This window comes from Hylobates moloch, unplaced genomic scaffold (assembly GCF_009828535.3).
Source record: "Hylobates moloch isolate HMO894 unplaced genomic scaffold, HMol_V3 SCAFFOLD_16, whole genome shotgun sequence".
Classification (NCBI taxonomy): domain Eukaryota; kingdom Metazoa; phylum Chordata; class Mammalia; order Primates; family Hylobatidae; genus Hylobates; species Hylobates moloch.
The window spans coordinates 12214444-12236163 of NW_026652291.1; the positions used below are offsets into that span (position 1 = coordinate 12214444).

The window sequence follows — 21720 nt, forward strand, 5'->3', positions numbered from 1 at the left end:
CTCTCTGCTACTGCCCCCACAACAAAACACAGGAGACCTGAGATCTTCTAAAATTTTCTGAATTTTCTAAAGAAATTAGAGAGATTCCAAATCTGGAAATAGCTACAGAGGAGGGTAGGGATGTGGCACAGGGTTGAAATCTATAAATTATGTGAAACCCTATGGTGAAATCACCTACTTCCTTAACCCCTGCTGTAATACCAGCCAGGCAAATACAAGAAGAAACTGGAGTCCTGGAAATGGTGAACAGCTCAAAAGTATGTATACTTACAGATACTGATGTTTTGGATTTCCACAATGAAATTACACTCGGGTTATAAAATGAAAAAGCCAGCTTGCCTTCCATTTGTTTTACAGAGGAGACTACAGTCAGCAGGCCTGCCTGTGCAGCAGAGCTTTCAAACAGCTGTTTACTGCCTCAGTCTTACATATGAAAACCCATCCAAGGATAACTGGACATTTGAGGAAAGCTTCCAAATTGAGACAGAGATCAGAGCAAAAAGAACAAAAGTCCTGGAGGAAACAGACAATGAAGGGAGCAGAAGAAAACTTCAGTAGAATCAAAATATCCTTATATAAAAGAACTTTTTATGGAATCAGTGAGACATAAGCAGGATGCTATTAAAGTAAAAACAGGAGCTTTTAGAAATAAGATAGCAGAAATGAAAGATATAATGGAAGCATTGAAAGGTACAGTTGAGGAAATCTAGAAAGTAAATAATAATAAAGAGATGAGTGGAGACAAATAAAACTAGAGTATTCATCCAGGGTCTAACATCTAACAAATAGTGGCTTTAGAAATATATACCAGAGAAAAGTGAAGAGAAGACAGTATCTAAGGAGTAATATAAGAAATATTTCCAAAACTAAAGGAATTTCTATATAAAAAGTTTCTTTTTCAGAGCACTAGGGAAAAAGAGACAATTTTTAAATGTTGCAGGGAGGAGAAAAATTAGGTTCCATGCAAGAAATAGGAATCAGATGGTATTGAGATTTTCAGTAGCAACAACTGAATACCACAATACAGTGAAGAAAAGCTGATGGAACATTATTTTAAACACAAAATCCTATATTTAGCCAAACAGTCAATCAAGTGTAAGGCTAAATAAAGGCATTTTTCAGTCATACCTCGAAAAACTGCCTGTGTAGGGATATTTCCCCTGCTTCCCCACTCAGGCAGCTGCTGGGAACGTATTCCACCAAATGACGGAGCAAACCAAGAACAAAGAAGTGAAGGATCTAGAAAATGGGCTCCAACACGGGAAGGAAGCAAAGGGAGATCCCAGGCATCAGCCACGCAGTAGGTCTAGTGGGCATTCAGTCTAGCCCAGACCGGGAGGGTGAAAGTCTCCAAGGAAAGAGGTGTCTGGGAAGAAGTCAGTTACTTTCAGTGTTTGAACATTAAATAGCAAATGACAAAGCAATTTTATGGCTCTTGTGGTGCATTTATGAAGAATTAGCAATAAGTTCATAGAAAATGAAGCAAATGGAAAAAGAAGAATATTTCCAAGATAAATTTAACATTACATATGAAAGAATGTATAATTTTAGTATACAGCATGGCTCAGCGGTAAGCACTAATTATAAACACTGAATATTGATTTAATAAAAACAGTAGGCCGGGCGCGGTGGCTCACGCTTGTAATCCTAGCACTTTGGGAGGCCGAGGCAGGCGGATCACGAGGTCAGGAGATCGAGACCACGGTGAAACCCCGTCTCTACTAAAAATACAAAAAATTAGCCGGGCGTGGTGGCGGGTGCCTGTAGTCCCAGCTACTCGGAGAGGCTGAGGCAGGAGAATGGCGTGAACCCGGGAGGCGGAGCTTGCAGCGAGCCGAGATTGCGCCACTGCACTCCAGCCTGGGCGACAGAGCGAGACTCTGTCTCAAAACAAACAAACAAAAAAAAAAAAAACAGTAATATGGAGAGGTAATTACTGGGAGAAGGAGCTAAAGAATTGAGAGTAGTTACCTCTGGGGAGCAGAACTAAAAGTGGAAGGGATGTAGGACAGGGTGGGGAGATGGGGAGGGGTTTAGGGTTAGCATTGTGTTACTACCAGACTTTTTAAATGATGAGCATATACTACTATGATTACAAGGTTAACTTTTGTTTTTTTTTTTTTTGAGACAGAGTCTTGCTCTGTCACCCAGGCTGGAGTGCAATGGCCCAATCTTGGCTCACTGCAACCTCTGCCTCCCGGGTTCAAGCGATTCTCCTGCCTCAGCCTCCCAAGTAGCTGGGATTACAGGTGCCTGCCACCATGCCCAGCTAATTTTTTGTGTTTTTAGTAGAGATGGGGTTCTGCTATGTTGGCCAGGCTGGTCTCAAACTCCTGACCTCAGGTGATCCACCTGCCTCGGCCTCCCAGAGTGCTGGTATTACAGGCATGAGCCACCATGCCTGGCCCAAAATTAACTTTTTAAATGTAAAGATATGACATCAGTGCCCATAAGAACCAGAGAGACCAAGAGAAGGCCACAATCCTAAAGAACTGGAGCCTTTATCATATCTTTGAGGTCTGTTAACTAATGAGCTCATGCTTATAATTTGAATGTACAGAGGGCTGTTACTTATCTCCATTGGTCATCCTATGAATGTGGTGGGGCTCAGAGATTATTAACTAGCCTTTTCCCAGGTTTGGAAGTCACGAAGCTGTAACTCATACCAGCTCTTCTGACTCTAGGCCCAGGAATTTGGGCATGGTAGGAGAAGGGAGAAATACTAGACCCGATTTCCAGGGATGAGGGTGGGAGGCTATGGCCTACTCTCAAGAACAAAACAGAAAACTAGTGATTGAAACATCAACTTGTAGGAGCCTCAGCTGTGAGCCCAATTTGTTGCTGAACAACAAATCATTACCCCCGACTTGGGTTGAGGGTAATGTGGGCTCAGCTAGGAGGTTTAATAAGGCTGTAGAGTCAGGGATCTGAGTAGATCACTCAAACTTTGCTTCAGAGCACTTAGCCAGAGAACAGGGGCTTTGTACTGTTTCAGCCATTGTTTCCTGAATAGATAGCATTCCTATATTAGTCATTTGACTTTTCTGGGTGCCCAGCATTAGGACCTTCTTCCTAGCCTTACTGTGTAGGTCTTCATAGGAGGCAGAGCCCACCTCCCAGTAGAAAAGCCTTAAAGGTCATAAACTTTCTTCTGCAGCCTTCTCTAGTCAGGGTTAGTGGTACAGAAAAGCAGGGACTATAGAGAATTTTTTCTGGAAGCAGAGTGGGGCAGCAACATCTAGTGGAAAAGGAGAGAAGGCCATGGCAGTGGTGCCATCGATGACATTCACTGTCCAGGGACAGAATGTAGGAGCTTTAGTGGCCAGGGTCCCAGGCAACTCAGGGTCTTCACTGGGCTTCCATGTGGTGGAGTCCTCATTCTGCAGCCTTTCTTAGTCCATGTTTACTGAGCTGGGTCTCCAGCTTTTTCCAGCAACACTGTGGATTAACAATGTCCTTTCAGGTAAATTCCTTTTCTCTTTAAGCCAACTAGAGTTGTTTTCTGCTATAGCAGCGTAAGAAGCCTGATTGGTAGCAGTACCTATATTTAAAAGACTAGTATTTAAAATTCCAAAAGAGATGGCTAGATTGGAAGAGTCTCCAAGAAGGACCACATGTTTGATCACTTTGACTTTTCATAATGACCTTAGCATATACTGGGTAAACAGCTCTGAAAATGTGAGAACAGTAAGAGTATACCATTCATTGGTAATTTTTTGAGGAAAAGTTCATTGTTTAGGAGAACTATAGATTAACTCATGAACTTTAACCATCCTTGTCATAAATACTGTTGACCTCAGAGCAAAATACCCTAGAATTAGCACCAACATCTACATGCATATTTACTGTAGACTTCAAACTGCAGATTTTGTTTTTTCATCTTGATCACAAATGCATTTTTCAATCTTTACAATATGAAATTTATTTATAACTTTAGTTCCAAAATGGACTCTGTAATGCATTTGTCCATATTTTTAGTCATAATGGATGTGATTATATTTTATTGAATTAAAAATCTAACAGAAGCAACTGAAAGCAATGACCTCGTTTTTTCCTTTAGCAACTTGGTCACTTTCCAAGAGTGTGTGGCTTGAAACAAATGCAAAATAGCGAAGACTGACTGTCCCCACTCACTCATCCATTTCACACTCTTCCCAACCTCCACTGTCTACATATTGACACTCTTCCCTCTGTCTCAGTTCTGTTGAGTTGACAGTTTATTTTACTTCTATCTATAATTGTTTCCTCTTCAGCAAATTTGAATGTACTTCCTAGAGAAGAATGGGGCCAAGCTAAAGACCATTATCAACAGATCAGAGTAGTAAATGCAGGTTTCAAACATGCAACATAGATGAAGAGTTAATCTCAGTTTCATATTTATATATGTTTATATATAAAACATAAAAAGTTTATATTTTACATATGTAATATTGCATCTTTTGTTTTAAAACTTAAGTCATTTTTCATGGACTACAAACTCTTCACCTGTGACCCGCTGCTCTCACTTTTCATTTGTCTGGGGTATCTTTGCCTTTGATCATTAAATGTCCAAATTCTACCCTAACCTTTAAGACCAAACTCACATGCTTACTTTCCTTGTTTTGCTTAGCCATTCCAAGTTAAAAGTATTTTCTACATCCTGAGAATTTCTAAAACACTTTTTATTGTTCTTAGGGTTTTATATCTTCTAACTTGTTTTGAAATTACCTAGGTACCTGTCTCATTTCCTCTATCACCTAGTGTATTGTATGCTCCCAAAGTTGTGTATCAAAATCTTGGTCATCTTTGAATAACCTGAGAACCTAGCACACTGCTTTGTTCTTAATATACTGTCAGTTACATGTATACTGTCAGTTACATGTTTCGAATTATTTTTGATACCTTTGAAAGCTGAGTATCCTTTTCTTTAAAAAAAAAAAAAAGAAAAAAAAAAACGGGGAGTGGGATAGCAGGGGTTGTAATAAATTTTATCCCTAGGAGTTGCAAACAAATGAAAGCACTTAACCCCAGAATAGGAACAAAATATGAAGTATTATTTATAAAAGTAGTTTACATATGGTCTAAATGGTATAACTCTCTACCATTTAATTCACGGTTGAAGTTTAATGTCAGAAAACCTGTCTCGTCAACTAACTGTTTACTTGTCGGTTCATTGATTTAAAATAGAATATCAGTTGAATTTAGAAAATTCTCAAAAGCCAGTTTAATGCTGTTCATCTTTTGAAGCCAAAAAAAGTTTAATCCAGAGGCAGTCTTTCATTCTGCAGTAATTTATAATTTATATCAAAGAACTAATTATATATCTAAAATTTAATAATAAAAGTGTATAGTAATAATGAGAATTAAATTTTTTTTTTTTTTTTGAGACGGAGTCTCGCTGTGTCGCCCAGGCTGGAGTGCAGTGGCTCGATCTCGGCTCACTGCAAGCTCCACCTCCCGGATTCACACCATTCTCCTGCCTCAGCCTCCCGAGTAGCTGGGACTACAGGCACCTGCCGCCACGCCCGGCTAATTTTTTGTATTTTTAGTAGAGACGGGGTTTCACCGTGTTAGCCAGGATGGTCTCGATCTCCTGACCTTGTGATCCACCCACCTCGGCCTCCCAAAGTGCTGGGATTACAGGCGTGAGCCACCGTGCCTGGCATGAGAATTAAATTTATGGTAAATTATATAACTCAGAATGTTAAAGTAACTTGGAAATTCTAAATCTAAATTAAGTATCTTTTTACTTCTTACTTGTCCTGTTTGATTTATTAAGGGAAAAGAAAATTTTAAGGAGTTGCCAGTATTTCTTTGTCTATTGAAAGTGGAGTGTTTATTCACCCTTATTTATGTACTTAAAAGACATTGTATTGGCCTGGCGCAATGGCTCATGCCTGTAATCCCAGCACTTTCGGAGGCCGAAGCAGGCAGATTACTTAAGGCCAGGAGTTTGAGACCAGCCTGACCAACATAGTGAAACCCCGTCTCTACTAAAAATACAAAAATCAGCCAGGCATGGTGGCGCTCACCTGTAATCCCAGCTACTCTGGTGGCTGAGGCACGAGAATTGCTCGAACCAGGGAGGCGGAGTTTACAGTGAGCTGAGATCCTGCTACTGCACTCCAGCCTGGGTGATAGAGTGAGAGACTGTCTCAAAACCAAACCAAAACAAAACATTGTATATAAATAAATGTTATAGCTTGTTATATGACTTTTAAAATGTAAATATATATCAGGTATTTTGTAGCTATAACAAGAAATGATATCTCTAAAATACTCAGTTAATTTGTAGTAGAGTCCATTAAATGTCTAAATGTCTTTTTATTTTAAATAATGCAGAATTTGGCTGGGGACAGTGGCTCACACTTGTAATCCTAACACTTTGGGAGGCCATGGTGGACCGATAGCTTGAGCTCAGGAGTTCAAGACAAGCCTGGCAACATGGCAAAACCACGTCTCTAAAAAAAATACAAAGAAATTAGCCGAGTGTGGTGGCACACGCCTATAGTCCCAGCTCCTCAGGAGGCTGAGATGGGAGCATAGCTTGAGCCCAGGAGGCAGAGGTTTCAGTGAGCTGAGATTGTGCCACTGCACTCCAACCTGGGCGACATAGCCAGACCATGTCTCAAAACAAACAAACAACAGCAACAACAAAAATTATACAAAGTTTAGTTGGAAGCTTTCTCAGCAAGCAAAACCTTTTCTCTGATAATGAAATTCGAAAGATAGAGGGAGAAGGCAAAATAGCAGACTTTGTAAACTTACAGCATCACGTTTGTCTTAAATTACTGAGATATATGTTCTTCACTACACTTTGCACATACCACCATTTATCTATGACTTTCAAAGTAAAATAGAATAATTAACATCAATTGAGGCCAGGTGTGATGCCTTGCATTGCCAAGGAATACAAAATGAATGGAGTCTAAGATACAGATGATTTGGTATAAGGAAACTAGAACTGGGGAGGAGGCATTACTGACTAAAGAGGGAAAATGACTGAAGGAAGAACCTCTGCATTGTACAAATATACTGGCTTTTCAAACTCAGAGTTGAGATAGAGTTGAAGTTTCTGTCTTAAAACCAAGCATAGGCCAGGTGTGGTGGCTCATGCCTGTAATTCCAACCCTTTAGGGGAGGCCAAGGCAGGCAGATCACGTGGTTGGGAGTTCAAGACCAGCCTGGCCAACATCGTGAAACCCCATCTCTACTAAAAATACAAAAATTAGCCAGGTGTGGTGACGGACGCCTGTAATCCCAGCTACTTGGGAGGCTGAGGCAGGAGAATCACTTGAACCCGGGAGGCAGAAGTTGTATTGAGCTGAGATTGCACCACTGCACTCCGGGCAACAGAGCAAGACTCAGTCTCAAAAAAAAAAAAAAAAAAAGCATTGCTCTTACCTCCTAAAACATCCAGAGGTAGACTATCACGAGATGTAAGAATTCTGTTTACTTCTAGTTGTAGAAGTGGAAAAGAAACTATTCCAAGAATTAAGATAGATTGATAATGATATTACTTAGCCGTTACTGTAAAACACTGTACTAAGATCTTTTTATGGAATACCTCACTTAATCTTTACAGTAACCTATGTGGTAACTGCTATCATGCTTCCTGTAATAGAAATGAGGTAACAAATCCTAAGTCGCTACCTCTCCAAGGCTATTTCAACAGATCAAAAGATGAATTTCAAAACAAGAATGTATTGAGCACCTACTCTACACTCAATGATCAAGCTTCATGTATACTTTGCACTTCAGCAGACTTTAGATAATACAATTGATAACATTCATAAATAAACCATCTCCTATAATAACTCTCTGGTAAAACTTTACCTCTAAATTAATTCATTTCAAAAACAATTCATGCTCATTGCTGGGGGAAAAAAGAAATGATACAGAAACATATCAGAAAGTGTATTTTTGTCTACTACCAATGCTTTTCCCAAATCCTTATTAGTGATATACTGTGACCAGTTTGATGGTTTTCCTTTCAAATCTTTATATGTGCATGTCTGTGTGTGTATTTAATGTGCATATCTTACTCTGTTATAAATAACATCACACTATATAACTATTTTCATACTTAATAAACCTTGGGAAAATATTTGTATCAGTATATATAGAGTTTACTTTTGAATAACTGATGTTTTTTAAGTTACTGTCTAAAAATATAAGTAATAGGTCGGGTAGTCAGGTAACACAGATAATACTAAAAGTGTTTAAGAACTACAAAGTCTCACTCCTCTGTGATAACTACTATCAACAAAAAGTACCTTTTGGGCTAGGTGAGGTGGCTCATGCCTGTAATCCCAGCACTTTGGGAGGCTGAGGCGGGTGGATGGCTTGAGTCCAGGAGTTTGAGACCTGCCTAGGCAACACGGTGAAACTCCGCCTCTACAAAAAAAAATACGAAAATTAGGGCACAGTGGCTCATGCCTGTAATCCTAGCATTTTGGGAGGCCAAGGCAGGCAGATTGCTTGAGTCCAGGAGTTTGAGATCAGCATGGATAACATGGTGAAACTCCATCTCTACAAAAAAAAAAAAAAAGAGCCAGGCATGGTGGTGCACACCTGTGGTCCCAGCTCTTTGGGAGGCTGAAGTGGGAGGATCAAGAGCCGAAGAAGCACAGATTGCAGTGAGCCAAGATTGTGCCACTGCACTCCAGCCTGGCTGACAGAGTAAGACCCTGTCTCAAAAACAGAACAAAACAAAAATTAGTTGGCCATGGTGGTGGATACCTATAGTCCCAGCCACTCAGAAGGCTGAGATGGGAGGATTGCTTGAGTCCACCGAGGTCAAGGCTACAGTGAGTTGTGATTCAGCCTGGATGACAGAGCAAGATCTGTTTCAAAAGAAAAAAAAAAAAAAGGTGCCTTTTTATAAATAATACCTTCAAAGGACCGAATCTTAGTTCAGAGTATATATATGATGGGACTGCTAAAACACTCAGTGAATATAAACTGTCCAGAAACTGCTTGGCTTCAACCATTTTTTCATATATTTGGTCTCTGTTGTAAATTAACATGGGCTGGCCTTACTAAATATGTCTCCACAAGGGGATTACTTGATATATTAAAAGACTTTGAGCTCTGTTATGATTCTTTGCGTTAAAACATTTTTATGTATCTCATACTTAATTATTGACATGTTTATGTTTATAAAAATTCTGATAAATGTTATACATGTCATGAAATTTAAGGGTGAAATATACATCTGAAAGTAGTGCCAAAAAACTGAAAATATATTTGCACACTTCAATGTCTTTGTTTCTAGCGATATTCATCTTCAACATAATGGCCTTTTCCGAAGTGGTTTGTTTGGTTTTTCTATTAGGTTTTCGTTGTCAGTGTTCCTTTCTAATTGACATTTACATTGTTTACATTAAAGAACAGTGCTGAATTTTGAAACTGATTCACTAAATTATCTCTGTAAAGTACATGGGCATTACCTTGTTTTTCTAGATCTTTTGACATCTCAGCTTGTATCTAATTATGAGCAGTCAGAAATTTTTCTAAGCTAAACTGCATGATTAGTTGTTATTTTTATGCCTTATCTTAAACCCTAGACTGATAGTTTTTTGTTTATAAGTATGAACAGTAAAAATAGTAAGAAGCTAAAGTTTTCCGTGGTGTGAACACCACTTCTAAACTACATTTTGATGTCAAATTTTTAGAGGCAGTAGATTAAATAAAAGTAGATGGATACAGTATTATAAATCTGATCATCACATTAGGTCTATAAACCTGAGAGAACAGCTGCTGTCCTAGTTTTCAAGCAAATAAAGGTAACAATGGGACATTATTGGAGCTAAAAAAGATATAGCCTATCAACTCAAATAAGCCCCTTGGTATAGAATTAGCACCATGATTCCTGTACTCATTTAACAAACACTTACTGAGCTTTTACTGTGTGCCAGAACCTGAGATTAAAGTAATGAAAACAATAGTCCATCAGTCTGGTCAACATGGTGAAACCCTGTCTCTACTAAAAATACAAAAATTAGCTGGACGTGGTCGTGGGCACCTGTAATCCCAACTGCTTGGGAGGCTGAGGCAGGAGAATCGCTTGAACCCGGGAGTCGGAGGTCGCAGTGAGCTGAGATCATGCCACTGCACTCCAGCCTGGGCAACAGGGCAAGACTCTGTCTCAACAAAACAAAAAAAAGAAAAGGATAGTCCAGTGTTAAGTACCAATAGGCAGTTACAGTGTGAGTGCCCTAATAGAACACTGGATGCTGGGGGAGTACCTAGGAGGATGAGAAGCCCCAGACCCCAATATGGAAGGGGAGGGCAGGAGGACGTATCAGAAACTTCCCAGAGAATGAGACCTGGAGAATGAGTAGGAGTTAAGCAAAGGTTGGAGGTGAAAGCGAGCGTATCAGGCAGCAGGAACTGGCCTAGAGATAAATGAGAGCTAGGCCTTTTTGGCTGGAGAGGCTGGGGTTGTAAAGAGGTGTGGCAAGAAATGAGGCAACAGAGGCAAACACGGCTGTAAGATAAAGAATTCAGTATACTAAACTGAGACAGTTGGCTTTATCCTCACTATCGTAAATCTTGTGGCCTGATTACATTTGTATTTTCTAAAAGCTCTCTTTGGCTGCAGCATGCAAAGACTGTAAGAAATGTTCTAGAAATAGTGAGAGTCTTAAAAGTACATACATTCTGCTGTAAGTAGGTGAAATCTATAAATTTTATATCAAAATTACTAACTTTTAAAAGTTTTATGCTCTGTGTATTCATTTGTTCAGGAGAATTTGTGGGGCATCTGTTCTTTTTCGGGCACTGTGTCAAGCACTTTACTCACGTTGTCCTCTATGGTAGGTTTTTCCTCCATTTACAACCAAACTGGGTACCAAAAATATTGTCACTCACCTAAGTGCTGGGATTACATGCCTGAGCCACTATGCGTGGCCAAGACTATTAAAAGGGACAGGAACTTGAAAGATATGCTTCTATATGGATAAACAGTCATGTACCACATAATAATGTTTCAGTCAACAGCAGACCACATGTACAACGGTGGTCCTATAAGGTTATAAAATACTTCCACTGTACCTTTTTAATGTTTAGGTGTGTTTAGATGAACAAATACCATTGCATTACCATGTTACAGCTAGAAGGTGTTAGGGCCAAGATTTGAATCCTGGTCCTTGTGATTCTAGAGCTACTCTTCCCCAGGTAGGGGGAAGAGGGAATATGATCTCTGAGGAGAAATCATCTGTGAGGTGCACTGTTTTGAAGGGAGCACCAACCAGAAGATATCAGAAAGTAAGAGGTAACCAACCAGAAGATACCAGAAAGTTTTCTGAAAAACTTTTTATATATATATATGGAGTTTCAGCCTTGTTGCCCAGACTGGAGTGCAGTGGTGCAATCTCAGCTCACTGCAACCTCTGCCTCCTGGGTTCAAGCGATTCTCCTACCTCAGCTTCCCAAGTAGCTGGAATTAGAGGCGTCCACCACCACGCTGGCTAATTTTTTGTATTTTTAGTAGAGATGGGATTTCACCATGTTGGCCAGGCTGGTCTCAAACTCCTGACCTCAAGTGATCCACCCACCTCGGCCTCCCAAAGTGCTGGAATTACAGGCGTGAGCCACCACGCCTGGCTGAAAAACATAATTACATGGCTGTACCCCAAAAGCTTTGGTTTTTCCCTTCAATGATATTCTTAATTCCATTATAATAATTTACTATTCATCACTAGTGGGGTAATGGTCTAAGGATAGTAAACAAAATATAGGTATAAATGGCTAGCTTTTGTTTTCAGATAAAGAGGTGTGAACCGCTGAATTTTTCACCCGCTGAGTAGGAGGATTGTTTTTATTTAACATTTTAATAAATCTGTGACAGGAAATTATACATTTGGGTTGTCAGTGTTTCTGTTCTCATTACAGGTGTTTGACTTGCCCTGCTCTCTTCAGACTACAGTCCCTCCCTTCCCCCTTGCACACCCCGCAAATCCTGCGCTTGCTTTGGTAGTAGAATACATCAGTACAGTGGGTACCCTTATCAGGGAACTTTGATTATAGAAATAGCTGTCATTCATTTACCATTTACCATAAGGTAAGCAATGGACTAAGAGCTGTGTGTATATTATTTAATCCTCAAAGTAACTCCCTAGGATAGGCGGTATTATCCACATTTTTCAGATAAGGAAACAGGCAAAGATTTCACACATCACACAGCTAAAGAGAATTGGAATTGGGTTTCTGGTCAGTCCAACTCTAGTGGTATATCCTTTGTCTCTCTTCCAGCAAGATGCCTGCACATAAGAATGTGTTCAATTTCAGAGATTTCAGGCATCCTGTAGGTCCCAGAGTTAGCTCCCCCTGCATTACAGTAGAGGGCTATATGTGGTGTCTTTGTGCAGAGAACTGACATCCCCATGAATGCTTTCCCTTCTTTATGCTATTCTCATTACCCCACACGCTTAAATGTAAACATTTTAAATGCTGTATTAGATAACACTAATTTATGAAGTAAACATTAAAGAAATATCAATCTAGTCAATTGAGTAGCTTAAGAATTATTAACCTGAGCCGGGCACAGTGGCTCACACCTGTAATCCCAGCACTTTGGGAGGCCAAGGTGGGCGGATCCCCTGAGGTCGGGATTTCAGGAACAGCCTGGCCAACATGGTGAAACCCTGTCTCTACTAAAAATACAAAAATTTTCTGGGTGTGGTGGTGCGTACCTGTAATCCCAGCTACTCAGGAAGCTGAGGTCAGAGAATTGCTTGAACCCGGGAGGCAGAGGTTGCAGTGAGCTGAGATCATGCCACTGCACTCCAGCCTGGGTGACAGAGTGAGACTCCATCTCAAAAAAAAAAAAAAATTATTAACCTGTGTGTGTGTGTCATGGCTTGAATAGAAATTGTTCATGAATTGTCTGTATGCTTTAGCCTCCTCTACTAAGTTACTAAAGTTATTCCCTAGAAGTTTTCAGCTGCTTTTCCAGCTTTGCTTTTGTCTCTCACACAACTTGTCAGAAGCTATAAGAATAAAGAATATAAACATTGTGTACCTTTTCACACACATGCAGCATGAATCTCAGTGATTGCTTCTTTCCCATTAGAAGGGATTAATGTTCTCCAGGTAGATAGACTTCTCATTTCCTTTCCAGTATTCACTTGGTTTTGTAGTCAGTGATTAATTTTTTACAGAGCACTAAGGAAAAGAACTGGCAGCTTCCATAGCCTGGTGGTACTTTTTTTAAATTTAACTTTTAATAGGTAATACATTCACACAGAACAGAATTCAACATGGTATTCAGTAAAGAGTCCCCCACCCTTCCACTTTGTTCCCCAGCCACTCAGTTGTCCTTGACAGAGGCAACCAGTGTTACAGGTTCCTGTGTACCCTTCCAGATAGATAATCCAGCGATTGTCTCGGAACATAACCTAAAATGCATTGTAAGGGAGCATAAAAAGATACTTAGATTGGAAGTATAGTATTAGTAATGCCTGACTGGCATTTAGCTCTTGCAGGAAAATCTTGTAAGACTTTTTTTGAGACAAGGTCTTGCTCTGTTGCCCAGGCTGGAGTGCTGTAGTGGCATGATCACAGCTCACTGCAACCTTGACCTCCCAAGCTCAATCAGTTCTCCCACCTCAGCCTCCCAAGTAGCTGGGACTACAGGCATATGCCACCATGCCTGGCTAATTTTTAAATTCTTTTTTAGAGACAGGGTCTCACTATGTTGCCCAGGCTGGTCTTGGACTCCTGGGCTCAAGAGATGTGCCCCGCCTAAGCCTCCCAAAGTGCTGGGATTACAGGCGTGAGCCACCACGCATGGCCAAGACTATTAAAACGAACAGAGACTTGAAAGACATGCTTCTATGTGGATAAATGGTCATGTACCACATAATGATGATTCAGTAAACAGCAGACCACATGTACAACAGTGGTCCTATAAGGTTATATAATAATGTACTTTCACAGTACCTTTATAATGTTTAGATGTGTTTCAGTGAACAGATACCATTGCATTATAGTTGCCTACAGTATTCAATACAGTGACACCCTGTACAGATTCATAGCCTATGACCAAAAAAAAAAATGGCCTTATATACTGTGTACCCTAGGTGTGTAATAGGCCTTAAACCATCTAGGTTTGTGTACATACACTGATGTTCACACGATGATGAAATTGCCTAACAATGCTTTTCTCAGATGGTATTCCAGTTAAGTGACCACTGTTAAGCAACTTTAAGACTACACTCTGTGTTGTGCCTCTTTACCTGACAGGGACATCCAAATTCCAAATATTGGCTACAAGGATATAAGAAACAAAACACAGAAAAATACAACTTAAAAAATTTTTTTGCCAAACTATAATGCATCCTTGCCTAAAATATAAATTATATATTCTTCCCACTGTTTAGAGAAGTGGTAAAGTTAGGTGTATTCTGAGAAAAGAAAGCTGAAGAAGATAAAAGGAATAGGGGTACAAAGAGCAAACTGAAGTGATTAGGATTGTCCAGTCTGTCAGAAAGTATATTACTAAGGTGGCCATAAATGTAGTACAACAAGTAGACCCTAAGATGAACCCCAATCTCCGTTTTCTGGTATTCACACAGTAGTGGGTTATATGTAGGTTCTATCCCTTGCCATTCTCACTCCACCTGAGAATTTAGGTAGCCCCCCACTGTGTACCATAGCCTTTTGTACACCCCTTTTATAGTACTTACTACATAGAGGAGAGATTGCCTACTTCTTTTTCTACCTTTCTAGTACATTGTTAGCTTCTTGAAATCAAGAGCTGTATTATTTATCATTGTATCCCTCACATATAGTACAGAGCCTGCACAAAGCTCAATAATTTTTTTTAAATGAAAGTCTAGAAAGGTAACCTGGAATCTGGGGCTGAATGGCCCATTAGTTTGACCAAAATCTAGAGTGGCAATTAAAAATAACATTATTTCTTGTAGACCAGTGTCAAAACTGGAGATTTTTGTATCTGCTCTTTCTTAGCCTGGGTTCCCTCCAAAAAGTAGAGCCTTGTATAAGGACTTGCAAGCAAAAAGTTTATTTTGGGAAGTTCTACCAGAGAACAGGAGTGGGTAACTGATTAGCGAAATGGAATGAGAGCAAGCCAATACAAGCATGTGTTCTGAGCTGATCACTGCTATGGTCAATCAGGCATAATCCTACTGGAACTCGCTGATGAGCCACATGGAATGTACTTCAGGATTGTCTTCCAGAGGGAAGAAAGAGGGGACATTTACCTACCAACTTCCATCCCTCCATTGGAAAAGCGTTTCCAATAGGGTGTTCACTCCCTTGTATCTCATGGTTTGCATATGGACAGGTGCCTAGCAGATTCCCAGAGGTGCTGACTCCGAGGGTCAGAATTTTCACAGCAGACAACAAAGGATACAAAGGTACAGCTGAGGCAGGGTGCTGTAACTGGGCTGCTGTGGTGAAAGGCAGAGAGGTTGTGCAGTGGGCACAAGAGTTGCTTAATTTAGTCTACTTCTTGCATCACTCAGATCAGTTTGTGTGCTCCATCGTCACCGAGTCTTCAAGATGGTGGCCAGCCACACCTCTACAAAAGACTCAATCGGAAGAGGATGGGGTTAGCCACAGTCCGGCTGCTACAGTTGGCTGGAAGTTTCATCTGATATTCTCATCATAACTCATCCAAGTTCAATCAGGGAAGCTGAGCAACTCTGACCTACAGGATAAGGGAATTATTCTAGGAATTGGACCTTAAACAATTGTAGGAGAAGCTGGGGAAGTGAGTCCGAAAGGGAGAATAGGCTCCAGAGGAGTTACCAGCCAATCAACCTGAGAAGCCAAGCGCATCCAGCCACCAAAGTGGGACTGTGAAGGGCAAGCTCATGGAGTATGGCTGTTGTGTCTGGACCTGCAGCCATGCATCTGGGGATGGGCACAGGGCCAGTGTTGGTCAGCAAGGCTGCAGTTGGAAGAGCTAGATGCAGAGCAGAGGAAAATCTAGGCTCCCCTGGCACCTCTGCGACTAGCGGTCACCACTTCTAGCTACAGTGACTTTTAGGGAGTAATGGGCACTGCCTCATGTCTGCCTTCCAAATTTCACACATTTCTCTTTTGGCCAACTCTGACTTGGAACCATATAGGGATGGAGATGGTGGAGAAACAATTATCAGCATAATGTCCTTCTTCCCTCACCCAAACTAGATTTTCGTCATTCCTTGCCAATACTGCAGGAGGCCTAAGCAGCCTACCTTCATCCAGAGGTATTCGAGCCAGACCTTCATCCCAGAGGTATTTGAGCTCTTAGTTTCTTTATCAGTAGTTGCTACAATCACTAGGTCTCTGTTATCCCTCAGCAAAGAAGCGCCAGAAGATGCCACAGTGAATCCCGTGGGTTCTGAATGAACTGCTGTTGTATTGCCACAGGCCTTGCACCTCATCCAACACAGTCAGGATCCACTTGTACGAGTGTACTTTCAGGACCTGCCAGTGCATATAGCCAGGTCTTATCATTCTTCGGGTGCCTATACTCTTTCCTCCCAGAACAGGGACTGTATTTTCCCAATCAGACTGTGCTGGGAACATGATCCTCATTATTGGTTTGGAGCTAGTGAGAGAAGGCAGGAACTGATCTTAAAGAGAACAAGCATTATCTTTTCAGGCACCTGCAGGGTCTCCAGATGAAGGAGGCTGCTGCTCTCTAGCAAGGAGTTGGAGCTGCTTCTCCTAGCCCGAAAAATTCAGGTAAATCTTGGGGTTTAATATTCTCAGCCACCCAAATGTCCCCATTCCAGGTTTCTGTGTCCAAGTGTTCCTACCAGGACCCAGATTTTATCATAGAATACCTGTCGAGGCTTTCTTTCATATCTCCTTTGTAGTTCTGATATCCTTTAAATTAAGTCTGGAGCCTGAATTTCGGCAGTCTGCCCTGCAGCTGCAAGAAATAGGGTCTTTTCAGACACTGACCTGGAAGTCTTCAGACTTTGAAAAATGCCTAAATTTAAGGGTTGGCTAACCTGAGCCTGTCATTCTCTTTGTTCGTGGCCTCTAAAGTTGTTAATCCAGCCAGTATCTAGGCCTTATAGTCACTAATGTTTCCATTCCATTCAGGTGCCACCATGATTGGTGATCTGATACTTTACCTTCCACATATACCTCATTTTACTCTGCTCCTGGTGTTGTCATGCTACTATGTGCAGGGGTTATCACCATGCGACCTACCAGTAGGAACGGGAAGGGGAGACCTTTTGCCATTTGGTCAGTGAGTAAGGTAGATCTAGAATCTCATTCAAGAACCTTGTTTTCTAGGGCCATTTCTGTTACTAGCTATCTTTTTTTTTTTTTTTTTTTTTTTGAGACAGAGTCTCGCTCTGTCGCCCAGGCTGGAGTGCAGTGGCACAATCTCGGCTCACTGCAAGCTCCACCTCCCGGGTTCACGCCATTCTCCTGCCTCAGCCTCTCCGAGTAGCTGGGACTACAGGCGCCCACCACCACGCCCAGCTAATTTTTTTGTATTTTTAGTAGAGCCGGGGTTTCACCGTGGTCTCGATCTCCTGACCTCGTGATCCGCCCGCCTCGGCCTCCCAAAGTGCTGGGATTACAAGCTGAGCCACCGCGCCTGGCCTGTTACTAGCTATCTTTGCTGGGTGTCTTCTCCCATTCCCCGCAATCCATGCCGAAAGCACAGCCCAAATCAAAGGCTTACATGCAGGTCATTTATTCAGTAAGCATCCCATGAACAGGAGTGAGGGGGAGCAGTACAAGAGTGGGTCATTGAGCTGGTCACCACTGCAGACACCGGGGTTTAGACTCTTCTTCAGAATTGTCCTCCTGAGAAATAGTAGAGAGGAGCATTCATCCAACCAGCTCTCAGAGTCACAGCATCTAAGGACCAACAGTGCAGAACACTGAGGCACAGGTTGACTTGTCTTCTCACCCTTATATCTGACACTCAGTTTTTGCTTTGGATCCGGAATTCCTGGTTGCCTTTTAAAAATAGATTTGTAGGTATGATGTGATGATAGTGCTGTTTTAGAAAACTTAAACCTTTCAATAGTGTGCTCTGTGTGCATTGGAATCCTGGGTGGAGGGAGACAGTAGGAAGCTTTTCAGTAATTGGTGTGTGAGATGCTAAGGATTTGAACACAGGTTGTATTCTAGTGGGAATGGAGGAGAGGCTAATTGAAGGGTGTTCTGAAGGACAAATCTGTAGGACACATTGGTTAGATATTGAGGTCAAAGGAGGGCAGAAAGGCAGAGTAGAAATTAAAGATTTATAGGGTACTGTGTAGACACATTGCTCCCCAGTTTCCAGCATAATCCTCAGAACTTCAGATTCTTTCAACTCACATGAGAAAATAAGACTCACAGGATGTAGGTTTTTTTGTTTTTGAGACAGTCTTGTTCTGTCACCCAGGCTGGAGTGCAGTGGTGCAATCTTGGCTCACTGCAGTCTCTACCTCCCGGGTTCAAGCGATTCTCCTGCCTCAGCCTCCTGAGGTCCTGAGTAGCATTTTTAGTAGAGATGGGGTTTCACCATATTGGTCAGGCTGGTCTCAAACTCCTGACCTTGTGATCCGCCCGCCTCGGCCTCCCAAAGTGCTGGGATTACAAGCGTGAGCCGCTGCGCCTGCCCACAGGATGTAGTTTTTGTTTGTTTTGTTTTGTTTTTTTGAGACTGGGTCTCATCTGTCATTCATGCTGGAGTGCAGTGGCATCTTTTGGCACACTGCAACCTCTACCTCCCAGGCTCAAGCGATCCTCCCACGTCCGCCTCCTGAGTACTTGGGACTACAGACATGCACCACTATACCCATCTAATTTCTGTGTTTTTGTAGAGACAAGGTTTCACTATATTGCCCAGGCTGGTCTCGAACTCCTGAGCCCAAACGATCCACACATCTTGGCCTCTCAAAGTGCTGGGATAACAGGTGTGAGCTATCGCACCCGGACAGGATGTGTTTTAATCTGGCACAGGCTGAGTGAGGGTCAAGAATTAGTGATGCAGCTGCCTGAATTTAAAACCTACGGTCTTTCACTTCCTGCCACACTCACTTCCTTTATTTCTTAATTTCTTTTCTTGGGATTCTGAATCAGTCATGTACTGGTTAGTGAAGCAACTTTTCTCTCAAGCCTGTTTGTACTTCAAGTCTTACTTCTAACTCTGGTGCCTCTGAAGAGTCACCATGCCAAGTCTAAGGCCGGCCCTCCTCTAAACTTACGATCTTGTTTTATGTTGCATGGCAAGCTGTAATCTCCCTGTTCCTTTTTCCTTTCCCCCTTGCCTGTTTCCCCCTTCCTCTTTCCACCCCGACCTCAATATGAATCTGGAAGCCGTTTATACATTTCCTGATGAACGTGAGCCAGTGGAAAGGTTTCCCACTGGTATTGGTGAAACAAGTAGGGTGGCATTGTAGGAATAATAAGTAAGGGGGAAACAAAGATCCTGACAGTGTATTCAGGAGAACTGTCAACATTGAGGCTTTTTTTAGTTACCAGAGGGACAAACATGAAGAGGAGAAACAAAAATTGATAATAAAAATGAAAGTGATCCTATTTAACATGCAGCAATACAGTCATTTGTGTTAGTGAATTTCAGATTGATTTGTTAGCTCTTTATGTCTCAGCCTTCAGCCTTGGTCATTCATTCATATTGGTTATGTGACTCAATTTTTTGAGGGAAGGTATTTTTGCTTACATTAAAGATTAGAAAGAAAATATCCTAGTAAAAGAGAATAGAGGAAAGGATAAATAAGTAGGAGATGGATCTGTAAAGTGTGGTTATCACATAAGCAAAAGAAATTATAAGAAGTTGACTTTGTACTACCTGCCAGCCTCCCAACAGCATCACTGAAAGTCTGCCTAAGTGGAATATATTGGTGCCTTTTATCCATTAAATGCCTTGGCTACAGGTGGAATTTTTCTGCTACCAGGAAATTGTTAATAAAAGCTTTTTTTTTTTTTTTTTTTTTTTTTTTTTGAGACAGAGTCTCGCTCTGTTGCCCAGGCTGGAGTACAGTGGCACAACCTCGGCTCACTGCAAACTCTGCCTCCTGGATTCAAGTGATTATCCTGCCTCAGCCTCCCGAGTAGCTGAGACTACAGACACATGCCACCACACCCAGCTAATTTTTGTATTTTTAGTAGAAACTGGGTTTCGCCATGTTGGCCAGGCTTGTCGCAAACTCCTGACCTTAGGTAATCTACCCACCTCAGCCTCTTGAAGTGTGGGATTACAGATGCCCACCACCATGCTTGGCTGTTAATAAAAGCTTTTGGCCAGGCGCAGTGGCTCACGCCTGTAATCCCAGCACTTTGGGAGGCTGAGGCGGGTGGATCACCTGAGGTCAGGAGTTCAAGACTAACCTGGCCAACATGGCAAAATCCTGTCTCTACTAAAAATACAAAAATTAGCCGAGTGTGGTGGCAGGCGCCTGTAATCCCAGCTACTCAGGAGGCTGAGGCAGTAGAATTGCTTGAACCCAGGTAGCTGAGGTTGCAGTGAGCTGAGATCACGCCACAGCACTCCGGTCTGGCAACAAGAGTAAAACTCCATCTCAAAAAATAAATAAAAATAAAAGCTTTTGAGTTGATCTAAAAAGCTTACTGGTTTATTAGTCAGCCATTGCTGTGTAAGAAACAATCTGAGAACCTCAGTGGTGTATCACAACGAACATTTATTTCTCATAAGTTTCTGGGTCAGATGGGGCATTTCTGCTTCAGTTTGCAGCAGCTGGGGCCTCTCTAGTTGCCACTGTGGGTCAGCAGGGGTGGCTGTGTTCCCAGGGCTGCTCATTCTCCTCCTGGGACCAATAAGCTAGTCACAGTGTACTCTTCGTATGGTAGGAGGCAAGAAGGCAAGCCCAGTTCCCAGAAGAGGAAAGGGACTCTAGACAGAGCAGTACTATTCAAAGCATGTCTGCAGTGAGTGAGATAGGTACAGAAATTAACAACAAGCATTTAGAAACTTTAAACAATTGCCACAATACTCAAGCAGTGTTTTTGCTGAATTTTACTAAAGTATTGGTCCAGGACACATTGGAAATTTAAAAAGAAGGAAAAAACTGTAGCGTGACTCGCGATAGTTTGCAAAGTGCTGAGAAAGAATACATGACATTCTGCTCACTAGAACTGACTCCCTGTACTGCCCATGAGTAAGCATTCTGATCTACGCATGTGTCATGGGTTTGTGTTAGGATCACTTTGTCACCAAGAGTCTGACCATCTTTGAGTGTGCTGATGGTTTTGTACCTACAGGACTTGTCCATTACCAAGGATGTGGCACCATGTAAAGCCTCTCAGCACCCACTTGTTGGCCTTTTCCTGCCAGCATCCTTTCTACCTTGCTGCTATATTTACATTTTCATTCCAATATTGATAACCTTGACAAAGTCGTATTATTAATTGAAATCCTTTACCATCAGATTAAAACATTAATTTTGACATTATAAGATAAATGTCTTTATACCAGCATTCCAGTTGTTTATCTGTCTTCCTTTTACATTTTTGAGTTAATATCACCGTGTTTGGTGTATTTATAAGGTGCTTTCTGCTCACGAGAGAAGTAGTTCTAAATAAGTTCTAATGAGCATAGATTAGTAAAAGTCTTAAGTTAGAGCTGGGCGCAGTGGCTTACGCCTGTAATCCTAGCGCTTTGGGAGGCCGAGGCGGGCGGATCACCTGAGGTCAAGAGTTCAAGACCAGCCTGGCCAACATGGTGAAACCCCGTCTCTACTAAAATACAAAAAATTAGCCGGGCATGATGGTGGGTGCCTGTAATCC

General features: G+C 41.6%; 1 protein-coding gene across 2 annotated transcripts in view; it reads left to right on the forward strand.

Annotated features, from left to right (window-relative positions):
- The window catches only part of BTBD7 (BTB domain containing 7), a 101694-nt gene that overhangs the window by 47697 nt on the left and 32277 nt on the right, over window positions 1-21720 (forward strand). Inside the window, exon 4 of one of the 2 annotated variants that reach the window (XM_032180386.2) lies at window positions 358-1832. The exons of the other annotated variant lie outside the window; for it this stretch is intronic. Coding sequence (XP_032036277.1) covers window positions 358-434 — 77 coding nt within the window. The 3' untranslated portion in view covers window positions 435-1832. Of the gene's footprint in view, window positions 1-357; window positions 1833-21720 lie in introns of those variants that run through there. 2 annotated transcript variants of the gene reach the window in all.